At 41.8% G+C, this 16,879-nt stretch overlaps 1 protein-coding gene across 1 annotated transcript; it reads left to right on the top strand.

Moving 5' to 3' along the window:
* Positions 1 to 759: 759 nt before the first annotated feature.
* LOC133251970 (olfactory receptor 7E178-like) lies at positions 760 to 1,707 on the top strand. The gene has a single exon (XM_061424740.1). It carries the CDS (start codon positions 778 to 780, stop codon positions 1,705 to 1,707), a length of 930 nt encoding a protein of 309 aa, XP_061280724.1. The 5' UTR covers positions 760 to 777.
* The last annotated feature ends 15,172 nt before the right edge of the window (positions 1,708 to 16,879 follow it).

Below are 16,879 nucleotides of genomic sequence, written 5' to 3'. Positions count from 1 at the left end.
TTACAAGTCACCTTGACAGTATTCTCTCCTGCCAATCCAGCCAACATTTAGGGGGCTGAATTTAGGAGAAACACAAACTCTCTATAAGGAAGAATTGGCGTGAAAAGCTCTCTTAAGCTGGCATAAGGGGGCCAACTTGGTGTTGAGACCTGATTAGGTCTTACATTTTTTGACTGTTCGTAAGAGGTGGGATTTGATGAAAAATCAAGCCTTCATATATATTCAGGAACAGAAGTATATTAAAGAAGTTTTACCTGGCCACGACAAACAAATACAGCAAAATGTAAACTCAACCGCCAATCTTTTTCTGAAAGTATTTGATACCGATTGAAAAAAAAATTCTGTGTGTCTCTGGAAACATGTTATGTAGGCCTTCCACCCACTTTTATTGATTTATTTTTTCTGATATTGAGTTTCACAGGCTGTTTCTATATTTTGGGGATTAATTATTTGTCCATAGCTTCATTTGCAAATATTTTTTCCTATTTTGAGCTTTGTCTTTTCATCTCATTTATGGTTATCTTTCCTGTGCAAAAGCTTTTAATTTTAATTGGGTCCCATTTTTGTTGTTGTCATGTTACATTTTATTTTCATTACCCTAGGTGGTGGGTCAAAAAAGATCTTATTGTGATTTAGATCAAGGAATGTTCTTCCTATATTTTTCTTCTAATACTTTATTTGTGAATTGATTAAATTCAGTTTGGACACTTATCTAGGTGCCTCTACCCTTGTTTTGTGTATTCAACAGTCTCTTTTTTTTAAAGGTGCCCCATCAACATGAAACCACAGAATCTAACAGATGTCTCAGAATTCCTCCTCCTGGGCCTCTCAGATGATCCAGATATGCAGCCCCTCCTCTTCGGACTCTTCCTGTCCATGTACCTGGTCACTGTGCTTGGGAACCTGCTCATCATCCTGGCTGTCAGCTCCAATTCCCACCTCCACACCCCCATGTACTTCTTCCTCTCCAATTTGTCCTTGACTGATGTCAGTTTCAGCACCACCATCATTCCCAAGATGCTAGTGAACCTCCAGACACACAGCAAATCCATCACCTATGCAGGCTGCCTAACTCAACTGACCTTTTTTTCTCTTTTTGCTTTTTTGGAGAGTCTCCTTCTGACAGTGATGGCCTATGACCGGTTAGTGGCCATTTGTCACCCTCTCCACTACCTGGTCATCATGAACCCCCGCTTCTATGGCTTGTTGGTCCTGGTGTCATTTTCCATCAGCCTTTTGACCTCCCTGCTGCACTGCTTGATGGTGTCACAGCTTACTTTCTGTGAAGATGTGGAAGTTCCTCATTTCTTTTGTGAACTTTCTCAACTCCTCAACCTTTCCTGTTCTGATACCTTCATCAATAACATATTAATCTATTTCATTGGAGCCATCTTGGGTGGAGTTCCACTCTCAGGGATCATTTACTCTTATACTCAAATTACATCCTCCATTCTAAGAGTCTCATCTTCAGATGGGAAGTACAAAGCCTTCTCCACCTGTGGTTCTCATCTGTCAGTTGTTTGCTTATTTTATGGAACTGGCCTTGGGGTGTATCTCAGCTCCACTGTCTCATCTTCCCACAGGAAGAGTGCAGTGGTCTCGGTGATGTACACTGTGGTCACCCCTATGCTGAACCCCTTCATCTACAGCCTAAGGAACAAGGACATCAAGAGTACCCTCTGGAGAATTATCATCAAAAAAGCCTAATTTCAATACTTGTGTAATTTTTCTGTTGTTGTTTGTTAAGACTGTAAAAGACAGTAAAATCAAATATGTACAACAAGTAACTGTGAATCTGCACTTCCATACCATATACGTAGCAATCTGGGTTTCTGGTTACATTTCTTTTTTTCCTCTTAAATTAGCTCTACTGAAATTGGGACATTATTTGGGGGTCATAACCCTTCCAAGATTTTGCACACCACCTAACTGTACACTTCTCAATTTCCTTATGTATTACCCAAAGCCTTTGGTCACAGGCAGTCTTATTTCTATCACCTCCAAATAAACACAGATCTATTTCTTGTCATATACTGAACCTTTGGGCTTTCCTGCTGGCCTAACAGTAAAGAATCCTCCTGCAGTACAGGAGATGAAAGTTCAGTCCCTGGGTTGGGACGATCCCATGGAGAAGGAAATGACAATGCACCCCAGTATTCTTGCCTCAGAAATGTCATGGACAGAGAAGCCTGGCAGGCTACAGTCCCTGAGGTCCCAAAACATCTTAATGACTAAACAACAACTGATTCTATGTTTTCCTATTATTATTCCCAATCTGTTATGTGTATTTAAACCCTACTTTAATGACCAAGACATCTAATATATTTTTGCTCCTTAATGAATTTTGACAAATAGGATGGGTATTTCATTTCATTTCCAAACCAAAGTATTTTGATATTAAAATAGGATGCTATGAATACTAAGTTTGAATAAGAAGTTGTTAACTGGGACTTTACTAGGAAAACAGGGATGTGTGCTTCCTGAGGGGTAGATATAGAGTACTCACCAAAGTAAAGTCAATTCCCAATTTTGCTGATAATTCTCCTTCCCATTCCATCTAACTTCTCCCCAATTATATTACATAAGTAAAGTTGCTCAGTTGTGTGTGACTGATCTTCACAATCCCATGGACTGTAGCCTACCAGGCTCCTCCATCTGTCGAATTTTCTAGGCAAGAGTACTGGAGTGGGTTGCCATTTCCTTCTCCAGTGGATCTGCCCAACCCAGGGATTGAACTTAGGTCTCCCTCATTTCAGGCAGATGCTTTACCCTCTGAGCCACCAAGGAAGCCCAATCATGTTACATAATCAGACATAAAGAACAGAAGTTGAGTGATTCCACTGATATGAAGTACCTAAAGTAGTCAAATTCCTATAGACAGAGGAGAGAATGATGGTTGCCAGAGGCTTTGGGAGGAGGAAAGAAGAGTTAGTGTTTAATGGGCACAGAGTTTCAGTTGGGGAAGACAAAATAGTTCTGGAGATGAATGGTGGTGATGGTTTCAAAACAGTATGAATATACTTAATGCCACTTAACTGTACACTTAAAAATAGTTAACAGGGTAAAATTTATCTTATGTTGTTTTACCACACACACACACACACACACAATCAGTCAGAAATGAGAGACGCTTTCCCCAAATGTTGGATGTTACTCAGCCTTCAAGATTCATGTAGATATATGGCAAAACCTTCACAATATTATAAAGTAATTATGGTCCAATTAAAATAAAGAAACTTTTTAAAAAAGAATCAACTTCTAGAGGGATCTCCCTCAGCTACAGAGAGCCCAAGGCAGCCCACATCCGAAGACTGTTTGATGTGAGTATGTAAGCATTTGATTCCTTTCCCCTCAACTGCAGCCAACTCTAAGGGATCATCTTTAGAGCACCCTGGTGGTTTTTATAGACCTCTGAGGGGCTTCAACTTGGCTTTATTTTTTCCACTGCCCTTTCATACTGAAGAGAACTGGCCACACCACAAAATCGAGAGAACCATCCTCACGAGACTGCCCTCATATCAGATACCACCACAAGTGCAGTGGTTCCCAGGGTTCCATGCCCAATTTGTGCTGAATGTGCTCAGTACTCAATTGTATCCAACACTTAGCAACCCCATGGACTGTAGCCTACAAGGCTCCTCTGTCCATGGAGTTTTCCAGGCAAGAATATTAGAGCTGGTTGCCATTTCCTATCCCAGAGGACCTTCACAACCCAGGGATAGAACCCACATCTCTTGTATCTCCTGCAGGGCAGGCAGGTTCTTTACCACTGCACCCCTTGGGAAGTCCCTTGTCCAATGTAACTGAATATTCTTATTATCTGATAGGCAGAAAACTAGATAAATATGTGCAGCTTAATTGAGAAAACTGCATATCTAGTTTTCTGTCTATTATTTAATGAAGACTTAATCTCTGAGTTTCTCATACATAGACTATGAGCCAGGAATACTGCAAGGATAAGATGTAGAAGGTCACAACAGACCGCATCTCACATATCCTGCTTTAAAACTAAAAGGACACTGTCTTGATGAACACTAAGTGTTCAAACACAAAGGTTTTAAAGAAAAATATATTTAGAGAGAGATGTGACCTCTTTATTATGTAGAAATAAGCAATGCAGGAGATGCCAGAGACCCGGGTTCGAGTCCTGGGTTGGGAACATCCCCGGGAGGAGAACACGACAATCCACTCCAGTATTCTTGCCTGGAGAATCCCATGGACAGAGGAGCCTGGTGGGCTATAGTCCAAAGGTCATAAAGAGTCAGACACGACTAAGGGATGAACACTGAGATGTTTGTAGAACTCCAGCACTGGAAAGGATGTGGCTTATTCTAACAGTGATGGAAGGACTCTATGGGTCTAAGAGAAACAAGAGATATTTCTGGATGAATGGCTAGGAACAGCAAGGTGGGATCTGCAGAAGTACCCACAACAGGGCAAGTTTTTCATGTTTTAGTTCTTCTCTGGGGAATTTTTCTTGAAAAGGTGATGTTTTGGAGCCAAGGCTGGAACACAGAGAAATATCTCCATAGTTTTATTCTTTTTAGAGTCAACTGTACAGAGGGAGAATGAGGCTGGTTAAGTGGGTAGCTTCAAAGATGCTTTCAAAGATCCCCACCACCTCTGTTCATGCCCTTGTACATACGTGTCTTCTTGGACTGAGCACAGTGACTTGTTTCCAGTCAACTGAATTTGGAAAACTATTGGCCTGTCACTTCCACCATTAATGTGTAAAATAGCTCAACTTTCATCTTGCCAGTCCTCTCCAGTCTACTGACCACCTTGCTCTGATGGAAGTCAGTTGCCGAGTCATAAGAGGTAAGAAACTAAGAGAATCCTCTAGTCTCCAAAGCACTCAGTACTATGAACAGACATGGAAATGAGCTTGGAATCAAATATTCTTCTAGTCAAACCTTGATAAGACTACAACACTGGCCCCCATTTTGTATGTAGATTCTCTGATGCCCCTTGAAGTGTTTAAGCAAGCTAGCAAATTACTAGACAAATATGTTAAAATAAACAGTTGTGTAATGTAACAACATACATCAAATGAAGAGAAAACATAAGAGTTAGAATTTTAAATTAATTCTGTCCTTGGAATTTTCCAGGCAAGAATACTGGAGTGGGTTTCCATTTCCTTCTCCAGGGGATCTTCCCGAACTGGGGATCAAACCCAGGCCTGTTGCATTGCAGGCAGATTCTTTACTGTCTGAGCTACCAGGGAAGCCCTTAAATTAATAGAATTTAGGATTTAAAATTCCAAGCATATTAGAACTAGAAATTGGATTGTCATTCAAAATTTTGGTATGGGGAGGGAGGAGGGAGGAGGGTTCAGGATGTGGAACACATGTATACATGTGGCAGATTCACTTTGATACATGGCAAAACCAATACAATATTGTAAAGTTAAAAAATAAAATAAAAACCATAACTCTCCAAGGAAGAAAATCCAAAACTCCAGACAAGGACTATAGAAAAAAAATATGACAATGCCAGAGACAGAAATCTTAACCATGAAAATAGAAATACTATCAGAATCTTGGGAGGGAAGACCTAAATCTCTCTAAATTTCATGACTAATTCAGTGGATTTACAGAAATAAAATCATGTATTGCTTCCCCTAATTGAAAAAAAATATTTCTGAATTTTATGATGAGAAAATAAACTGGAAGGCAGAAGTGAGGAGCAGAAGTCAGCCTCCTCCAGGCTCTACTGGATCCTTCCTAATACATTCACTTTTCTCCTTTCCCTCCTCCATTAAATTAGCAAACCCTCAGGGACTGAGAGACTGTGGACCAGTTTGGCTAATTTGCTACATGCATGAAGGTCTCCAGGCTACATCACTATAAATGAGCAGTCTGTGCTTCCCAGACTTCAGTTAGCCAGCTCCAGTCCAATGGGATCAATACCCGTGTGTCTCATCCCCCCAGAGTTGTTGTCTGCACCAGAGGCCCACACCTGAGTCTGTCTTGCTGCCTGTCCTGAGGACAAAGCCTCAGCCCTCATCCAACAGCAGGTAGGGGCTGCTGCTGCTGCTGCTAAGTCGTTTCAGTCGTGTCCGACTCTGTGCGACCCCAGACACGGCAGCCCACTAGGCTCCCCCATCCCTGGGATTCTCCAGGCAAGAACACTGGAGTGGGTTGCCATTTCCTTCTCCAATGCATGAAAGTGAAAAGTGAAAGTGAAGTCGCTCAGTCATGTCCAACTCTTCGTGACCCCATGGACTGCAGCCCACCAGGCTCCTCCGTCCATGGGATTTTCCAGGCAAGAGTACTGGAGTGGGGTGCCATTGCCTTCTCCGACAGGTAGGGGAGGAGCAGCCAATCTACATCCCTCAGTCCTGGTCCAGCAGAGACACAGCCCAGCCCAGAGAGTGCCAAGTGCAGTGGGAGACACTGAGGGCAGGAGGAATTGGAGGAGCCTTGTTTGCTCACCATCAAAACAGTGGGACAGTTGGAATAGTTGGCAGGAGGCCACTAAAAAGTACAGATTCAGCTCAAAGCCTAGGTTTATGTTATTGTTAGTGGTGGGGATCCCAGAACACTTAAGTTTTTGCTTTCCTTCCACACTGGTTCTATCTTTCTTGAGCATCATTTCTACCTGATTAGGAAACAGGTCCCTCTAAAGTGTCCCCCTAAGTTATCCAGATGTTCTTGAAGGTGACGGTGATGAAATGATGACAGTAACCACAGTATTATGAAGATTTATGTAGGAATTCACACACCAGAGGCTGAAGTGATTTTTTAATGTAGTTTGTTATTTTATTTGCATTGAAAGTGTGAATGTGAAAGTTTTAGTCTCTATGTCATGTCCGACTCTTTTCAACCCTATGGACTGTAGTCCACCAAGGCTCCTCTGTCAGTGGAATTCCCCAGGCAAGAATACTGGAGAAGCCATTCCCGTCTCCAGGGAATCTTCCCAACCCAGGAATCAAACCCTAGTGTCCCACATTGCAGGCAGATTCTTTACTCTTTGAACCAAAGGGAAGCCCTTTATCTGAATACTATCCCCCACAAAAAGAGAGCAACATTCATTATTATCACTTTACGCCTGAATTAATTATTATCACTTTACACCTGAGGGTGGAAATTTTAGTTTTAATGTAATTTTGGTCAGGCCCTGTGGTATAGAAGGGGATAAAGTCAGATTCGAATGCAGACAGTGAAACTCCATTTCAAGGCACCTTGACAGTATTCTGTCCTGCCAATCCAACTGACATTCAGGGAGCTGAATTTAGGAGAAACAGAAACTCACTATAAGGAAGAATTGGCATGAAAAGCTCTTAAGCTGGCATAAGGAGGCTAAAATAGTGTTTAGGACCTGATTAGGTCTTGATTTTTTTGACTGTTCATAAAAGGTAGGATCTGATGAGAAATCAACCCTTCACAAATACTTAGGATTAGAGGCATATTTAAGAAGTTTTACCTAGCCACTACAAACAAACACAGCAAAACATAAACTCACCCTCCAACCTTTCTCTGACAGTGTATGACATTGATAAAGAAAACATTCTCTATGTCTTTGAAGGAGGCCTTCCCTGATGGCTCATGGTAAAGAATCTGCCTGCAATGCAGTAGACACAGGTTTGATCCCAGGGTCAGGAAGATCCCCTGGAGAAGGGAATGGCAACCCACTCCAGTATTCTTGCCTGGAGATTTTCAAGGACAGAGGAGCCTGGCAGGCTACAGTCCATGGGGTCACAAAGAGTTGGACACGACTGAACAACTAACACACTTTAGAGAAATTTCTGCATAGGTCTTCCACCCATTTTTTGATTGAGTTGTTTATTTTTTCTGATATTGAGTTTCATAAGCTGTATATTTTGGAGATTAATACCTTGTCCATTGCTTCATTTGCAAATATTTTCTCCCATCCTGAGGTTTGTCTTTTCATCTCACTTATGGTTGTCTAAAGAGATGGGAATACCAGACCACCTGATCTGCCTCTTGAGAAATTTGTACTCGGGTCAGGAAGCAACAGTTAGAACTGAACATGGAACAACAGACTGGATCCAAATAGGAAAAGGAGTACATCAAGGCTGTATGTATATTGTCACCCTGCTGATTTAACTTCTATGCAGAGTACATCATGAGAAATGCTGGGCTGGAGGAAGCACAAGGTGGAATCAAGATTGCTGGGAGAAATATCAATAACCTCAGATATGCAGATGACACCACCCTTATGGCAGAAAGTGAAGAGGAACTAAAAAGCCTCTTGATGAAAGTGAAAGAGGAGAGTGAAAAAGTTGGCTTAAAGCTCAACATTCAGAAAACGAAGATCATGGCATCCAGTCCCATCACTTCATGGGAAATAGACGGGGAAACAGTGGAAACAGTGTCAGACTTCATTTTGGGGGGCTCCAAAATCACACAGATGGTGACTGCAGCCATGAAATTAAAAGACGCTTACTCCTTGGAAGAAAAGTTATGACCAACCTAGATAGCATATTGAAAAGCAGAGATAATACTTTGCCAACAAAGGTCTGTCTAGTCAAGGCTATGGTGTTTCCTGTTGTCATGTATGGATGTGAGAGTTGGACTGTGAAGAAAGTTGAGTGCCGAAGAATTGATGCTTTTGAACAGTGGTGCTGGAGAAGACTCTTGAGAGTCCCTTGGACTGCAAGGAGATCCAACCAGTCCATTCTGAAGGAGATCAGCCCTGGGATTTTTTGGAAGGACTGATGCTAAAGCTGAAACTCCAGTACTTTGGCCACTTCATGCGAAAAGTTGACTCATTGGAAAAGACTCTGATGCTGGGAGGGATTGGGGGCAGGAGGAGAAGGGGACGACAGAAGATGAGATGGCTGGATGGCATCACCGACTCGATGGACATGAGTCTGAGTGAACTCCGGGAGTTGGTGATGGATAGGGAGGCCTAGCGTGCTGTGATTCATGGGGTCACAAAGAGTCAGACATGACTGAGCGACTGAACTGACTGACTGACTGACTTGCTGGCAAAATCTTTTAATTTTAATTAGGTCCCATTTGTATGTTTGCTTTTATTTTCATTATCCTAGGAGGTAGGTCCGGAGAAGCCAATGGCACCCGACTCCAGTACTCTTGCCTGGAAAATCCCATGGACGAAGGAGCCTGGTGGGCTGCAGTCCACGGGGTCACCAAAAGTTGGACACGACTGAGCGACTTCACTTTCACTTTTCACTTTCATGCATTGGAGAAGGAAATGGCAACCCTCTCCAGTGTTCTTGCCTGGAGAATCCCAGGGATGGGGGAGCCTGGTGGGCTGCCGTCTATGGGGTCGCAAAGAGTCAGACACAATTGAAACGACTTAGCAGCAGCAGCAGGAGGAGGTAGGTCAAAAAAGATCTTGCTGTGCTCCTTGTCAAGGAGTGTTCTTCCGATGTTTTCCTCTAAGAATTTTAAATTGCCCAGTCTTATATTTAGGTCTTTAATCTATTTTGAGTTTATTTTTGTGTATGGTGTTAGAGAGTGGTAGGAATGTAGATTGATACAGTCACTATGGAGAACAGTATGGGAGTTCCTTAACAAATTAAAAATAGAGCTACCATATGATCTAGCAATCACAGTCCTGGGCATACACTGAGAAAACCATAAATCAAAAAGACACATGCATCCAAGGTTCATTGCAGCACTATTCGCAATAACCAGGACATACAAGTAACCTAAACATCCACAAACAGATGAATGGATAAACATGTGGTACATATATGCAATGGAATATTACTCAGCCATAAAAGGAATGACATTGGGTTGTTTGTAGAGACATGGATGGACCTAGAGACAGTCATACAGAGTGAAGTGAGTCAGAAAGATAAAAACAAATGTCTAGAAAAATAATCTATAAAAATAGTACAGATGAACCTATTTTCAGGGCAGGAATAGAAACACAAGACATGGAGAATGGACTGGTGGTCATGGAGCAGGAGAAGGGTGGGATAAATTGGGAGACTAAAATTGACATTTGTGTACTGTATGAAACAGATAGCTAATGGGAAGCTACTGTATAGTACAGATAGCTCAGCTGGGTGCTCTGTGGTGACCTAGGTGGGTGGGAGGGGGAAGCGGGAGTGAGGTCTACAAGGGAGGGGGTATGTGTATACACATACATGATTCACTTTGTTGTACCGCAGAAACTAACACAACATTGTAAAGCAACTATACTCCGATTTTTAAAAATTTGCAAATACGAAAAACAAGTTCAAATATATATTAAAATTTAATTGTTAATCATTGGTGTATTGTATATTAATACTGTCTTCAAGATCAGTAATGCCAAATGGCTTTGTTCTTTCAGCAAAAACATATTCATCAAAATGTGAAGTTCTAAATGTAAGACCAGAAACTATAGAACTCCTAGAGGAGAACATATGCATGACCCATCTCCCAGAATATTGGAAATAAAAGCAAAAATAAACAAATGGGACCTAATTAAAATTAAAAAGCTTCTGCACAACAAAGGAAACTATAAGCAAGGTGAAAAGACAGCCTTCAGAATGGGAGAAAATAATAGCAAATGAAGCAACTGACAAAGAATTAATCTCAAAAATATACAAGCAACTCCTGCAATTCAATTCCAGAAAAATAAACGACCCAATTATGACCCAGAACTGCCATACAACCCAGCAATCCCACTACTGGGCATACACACTGAGGAAACCAGAATTGAAAGAGACACGTGTACCCCAATGTTCATCGCAGTACTGTTTATAATAGCCAGGACATGGAAGCAACCTAGATGCCCATCAGCAGATGAATGGATAAGAAAGCTGTGGTACATATACACAATGGAGTATTACTCAGCCATTAAAAAGAATACATTTGAATCAGTTCTAATGAGGTGGATGAAACTGGAGCCTATTATACAGAGTGAAGTAAGCCAGAAAGAAAAACACCAATAGTGTATAGTAACGCATATATATGGAATTTAGAAAGACAGTAATGATAACCCTGTATGCAAGAAAGCAAAAGAGACACAGATGTATAGAACAGTCTTTTGGACTCTGTGGGAGAGGGAGAGGGTAGGATGATTTGGGAGAATGGCATTGAAACATGTATAATATGACATAAGAAACAAATCGCCAGTCCAGGTTCGATGCAGGATACAGGATGCTTGGGGCTGGTGCACTGAGATGACCCAGAGGGATAGTATGCGGAGGGAGGTGGGAGGGGAGTTCAGGATGGGGAGCACATGTACACCCGTGGCGGATTCATGTTGATGTATGGCAAAACCAATACTGCCGAGGTCCAGCCCCCGCTGATCCAGGGTATTCGAAGGGGAGACGGCGTCGGCGACCTATTCAAATGGTAATTAGAGATATAAAGAGTAATAGAATGAGGATAGCTCAGTAGGAAAATTCAGTGGAGAAAAGAGGCTGAGTAGCTTGGTTTATGTGGAAAATCAATATAACCCACGACACCAGGTTAGTTCTGACCACGGAGGCCGCAGGCGCCCTCTCGAATAGCGGAAGGTGCCCCACCTTAGACACCTTCTCAAGTGGGTCTTAGAAGCCCAGGCAAATAAATGGTCGCAGAGGATATTCGTGCTCCAGATGGAGACTTCAGCCGAAAGTTAAAGGGAAGAATGACATGGGGAGACCAAGCGCTGGTGAGCAAGGCCCATAGCTTTATTTTTAACAGGGGTTTATATACCCTAAGTTACACATAGAGGATAATAGGGGATGCAAAGCCAGCAGTCTTTGATCCTTATCAAAAACCAGGGTTTCTTTCCTGCAAATTTATCGTATACAAATGGTTTAGGTGATTTACATCATCTTCTGGCCAGAAGGCCTATTAACATTTTATGACTCTTGACAAGGACTTATCAACAAAGACTTATTTTCTCTAAGAGTAATTATTTTAAGGTTTGGCACCATCTTCCGAAGATAAAATTGCATTCCTATAGGGTGGATGTGTAATGGGTTTACAACAAAGGAAATAATTTATTACCTTAAGGGTCTAAAGTTACTAACACCAAGGCCACTACTTATTTTTTCTACATACCAACTATATTAATTAATACACATTCAAGGATACAATTCAGGGGATGTGAAAACTTGGCAACAAGCATTGGCTCATCAATGAAATCCTTTACTAGTTTATTCTGACAGTTTCTAACTCTCTGAGAGGCTCTAAGCTATTTGAATATCTTAAGCTTCCCGTGCCTCTCGAGGCTGAGAGACTGTAAACAATCGTATGCATAGCTGTAGGAGTCTGGGTAAACTTGTCAGGCGAGTTAGAGAGCCATCTGAGGGGTTTGGATTTAAACACTCCTAATTGCCCAGGAACTTTATTAATTGGAGCTGTAAGTTAACTCTTTGACAGAGAGAGCGAGATGGTGGTGGGGGACAGTCCCCAGTAAAGTCAGAGGTGAGAGCACAAAGCAATAAAGTAGGCAGACTCTGGTTTTTGGGGGGAAGATGCTTGAGAATATCCAGGGGGACTCCTGAGGCTCGATCCCGCCTTTGCGTATGCCGAGCCTCCTTCCTCATGACCTTTGTCACGAGTGGAATGCCTCACCGGCTCCCGGCACAATACAATATTGTAAAGTAAATAATAATAATAATAAATAAATGATAAGTGGCTTAAAAAATGAAATAAACCAGAGAATCAGTAATAAAGGTGCAAAAAAAAAAAAAGTTATTTCAAAAGAAAAAAAAAAAAAAATGGGCCAGAGAACTAAACAGACATTTCTCCAAGGAAGATATACAGATGGCTAACAAACACATGAAAAGATGCTCAACATCACTCATTATCAGAGAAATGCAAATCAAAACCACAATGAGGTACCATTTCACACCAGTCAGAATGGCTGCGATCCAAAAGTCTACAAGCAATAAATGCTGGAGAGGGTGTGGAGAAGAGGGAACCCTCTTACACTGTTGGTGGGAATGCAAACTAGTACAACCACTATGGAGAACAGAGTGGAGATTCCTTATAAAACTGGAAATAGAACTGCCATACAACCCAGCAATCCCACTACTGGGCATACACACCAAGGAAACCAGAAATGAAAGAGACAAGTGAACCCCAATGTTCATCGCAGCACTGTTTATAATAACCAGGACATGGAAGCAACCTAGATGTACATCAGCAGGTGAATGGATAAGAAAGCTGTGGTACATACACACAATGTAGTATTACTCAGCCATTAAAAAGAATACATTTGAATCAGTTCTAATGAGGTGGATGAAACTGGAGCCTATTATACAGAGTGAAGTAAGCCAGAAAGAAAAACACCAATACAGTATGCCGCTGCTGCTAAGTCATTTCAGTCGTGTCCAACTCTGTGCGACCCCATAGACGGCAGCCCACCAGGCTCCCCTGTCCCTGGGATTCTCCAGGCAAGAACACTGGAGTGGGTTGCCATTTCCTTCTCCAATGCATGAAAGTGAAAAGTGAAAGTGAAGTCGCTCAGTTGTGTCTGACTCCTAGCGACCCCATGGACTGCAGCCCACCAGGCCCCTCCATCCATAGGATTTTCCAGGCAAGAGTATAGAGTATATTAATGCATATATATGGAATTTAGAAAAATGGTAACGATAACCCTGTATGCGAGACAGCAAAAGAGACACAGACGTATAGAACAGTCTTTTGGACTCTGTGGGAGAGGGAGAGGGTGGGATGATTTGAGAGAGTGGCATTTAAACATATGTATTATCATATGCAAAATGAATCGATGCTTGAGGCTGGTGCACTGGGATGACCCAGAGGGGATGGGATGGAGAGGGAGGTGGGAGGCGGGTTCAGGATGGGGAACACATGTACACCCATGGTGGATTCATGTCAATGTATGGCAAAACCAATACAATATTGTAAAGTAATTAGCCTCCAATTAAAATAAATAAATTTATATTTTTTAAAAAAAATGTGAAGTTCACCAAGACCAAGTGTTCATCAGTTACATCTGAAGAGACTGACCAAACCACCCACACATTTGAGTGAGTTTCTATCTCTATGAAAGATGTATTTTATAAAACAAAAAAGTGATGAAAACCCCTTAAAGTTAACTAGCAAACACGAATACTATCTGACTGTGAACATTTGATTTTAATTTAGAATCCAGTGAGTAAAGTTTTATCTCTTTAGGACTACATTGCAAGTCAATGAACTTTCTTGTACTGCGTTTAGATAAGATACAATATATTTGAGTGCTTTTTAGTGTCCTCTAAGTATAATTTTTTTTAATCAGAATATTTTTTTCATTTTTATTTTCCCATTAAAACTAGGAAGCAGATATATTATTGGGTTCATAGATTTGTTATCTGAAAATTTCCTTACCTCACTAACATTGTTTGGCCCCATGCCTTTAAAAACAGTGCTAAAGGAACTAACGATGACTTCCCTGGCGGCCCAGTGGTAAAAGAATCTGCCTGCCAATGCAGGAGATGTGGGTTTGATCCCTGGATCAGTAAGACCCCTAGAAGAAGAAATTGGCAAACCACTCCAGTATTCTTGCCTGGGAAATCCCATGGACAGAGGAGCCTGGCAGGCTACAGTCCATGGAATTGCAGAAGAGTTGAACAGAACTTAGCAACTAAATAACAACTGTGGACTTCCCTGGTGGCTCAGACGGTAAAGCGTCTGTCTACAACGCGGGAGACCTGGGTTCCATCCCTGGGTCCGGAAGATCCGCTGGAGAAGGAAATGGCAATCCACTCCAGTACTATTGCCTGGAAAATCCCATGGACAGAGGAGCCTTGTAGGCTACAGTCCATGGGGTTACAGAGTTGGACACGACTGAGCAACTTCACTTTCACTTTCAGAAGTTCTTTAAATATTCTGGTATGTTTGCAGCAACAGGGATGGACCTAGAGAGTGTCATACTGAGTGAAATAAGTCAGAGAAGGAGAAACATCATATGACATCCCTTATATGTGGGATCTAAAGAGAAATGATACAAATGAACTTACTTACAAAATACAAAGAGACAGACTTAGAAAACAAACTATGGTTGCCTGGGGTCGGGGTGGGAGGTGTAGGGAAGGGATAGTTAGGGAATTTCTGAAGGTCATGTACACACAGCCATATTCAAAATGGATAATCAACAAGGACCTATTATATAGCTCATGGAACTATACTCAATGTTATGTGGCAGCCTGGATGGGAGGGGAGAATGGATACATGTATATGTATGGCTGAGTACCTTTGCTGTTCACCTGAAAACTACCACAGCATTGTTAATCGGGTATACCCCAATACAAAATAAAAGGTTTAAAGTTTGGGGAAAAAAATCCTGGGTATGAGACCATGGTTTTTTTTAGTTAGGTTGTGGTAGGCAGAATGTTTCCCTTGCTAAAGATTTCCTGCACTAATCCCCAGGACTGATGTGTATGTCACAGTACGTGGGGACAGGAACTTGGCAGATGTGCTTAAACTAAAAATCTTGAGATGGAGAAATGACCCTGTGGTATCCAGGTGGGTCCATTGAATCACATGAGTCCTTCAGAGCAGAGAGGCTTTCCTGGCCACAACCAGAGGGAGATGGACCATGGAAGTAGGGTTGGAGGGGTGTGCCCTTGCTGCTTTGAAGAAGGAGCATCCAGAAGCTGGAAACAAATTCCTCCTTGGAAACTTGAGAAGGAATCAGCACTGCTGACAACCTGCTTCTAGCCCAGTCATACCTATGCCAGACTTCTAGCCTGTAGAACTATGTGATAACACATTTCCCTTGTGTTTGAAGTCCCTAGGTTGTTGGTAATGAGTTGAGGCAGCAGTAGAAAACTAGTAATCAATGTGTTACCAAGGGGTTCTGTCCCTCTGTGATTTTCCTTTCATTTCCTACAGAGTCTTTTGATAAACAGAAGCTCTGGATTGAAAAAAAGAAGAAGAAGAAAAAGAAACTGGTGAATACTCTGGGCATCAAAAAAGATGTCCTCAAAATTGAGAAATATTGCTGAAGGTGCTGGAGTGTGTGGTATTCAAGAGTGAAAACTACTTGTGAATTATTAAATACAAAGTTTGGACACTTATCTGGGTGCCTCCACAATTGTTTATTCAACGCCCTCTACTTTTTTCTAAAGATACCCCATCAACATGGAACCTCAGAACCTAACAGGTCTCTCAGAATTCCTCCTTCTGGGCCTTTCAGATGGTCCAGACCTGCAGCCCTTCCTGTCCAAAGAGTATATCCTGGTATATCCAGGTATATCCTGGTCACCATGTTTGGGAACCTGCTCATCATTCTGGCTGTCATCTCTGACCCCTACGTTCACATCCTCATGTATTCCTTCCTTTCCAATTTGCCCTTGGCTGACACCAGTTTCAATACCACCACTGTCCCCAGGATGTTAGCGAATCTCCAGACACACAGCAAATCCATCCCCTAGGCAGGGTGTCTAGCTCAGGGGAACTTTTTCTCTCTTTTTGCATGTTTGCAGAGTCTCCTCCAGATGGTGATTTCCTATGACCGTTACGCCTCAGTGACGTACACTGTGGTCACCCCTATGCTGAACCCTTTTATCTATAGCCTGAGAAACAAGGGCATTAAGTGTGCCCTCTGGAGGATTATCAGCAGAATAGTCTAATCTCAGTGCTAGTGTCTTTTTTTTTTTTTTTTGGTCTTTTTTGGTTCATAAGACTGGAAAAGGCAGAAAAATCAAATATGTGATACAGGAAACCAGATGCGGTGATAATGTCATGTATATGTATCTATCTAGCTCTTGACTTTCTCTTTACACAATTTGTCCTTGAGAGAGTCAATTTCTAGGCAGGTTGATAAGAAGTCTGGGGGTCCCCAAGGAGAGAGGGTTCTGGAATTCTCAAGGAGGAGGAAAGGACAAACTTTTTTTCCCCTCTACATTCCTTAGTCTTAGTCAATTACAACTCAGTTTAAACTCTGTACTAGGGATTATAAAACAACAATGTAGCCTGATTTTATACTTTAATAAAACTCTATTACACAA

This window comes from Bos javanicus, chromosome 7 (genome assembly GCF_032452875.1).
Source record: "Bos javanicus breed banteng chromosome 7, ARS-OSU_banteng_1.0, whole genome shotgun sequence".
Taxonomy (NCBI): domain Eukaryota; kingdom Metazoa; phylum Chordata; class Mammalia; order Artiodactyla; family Bovidae; genus Bos; species Bos javanicus.
This window is presented reverse-complemented; position numbering and strand designations above follow the sequence as displayed.

Bases quoted from the DNA above. Each gene is read 5' to 3' on its own strand.
- LOC133251970 (XM_061424740.1), top strand. From the start codon at position 778: ATGAAACCACAGAATCTAACAGATGTCTCAGAATTCCTCCTCCTGGGC.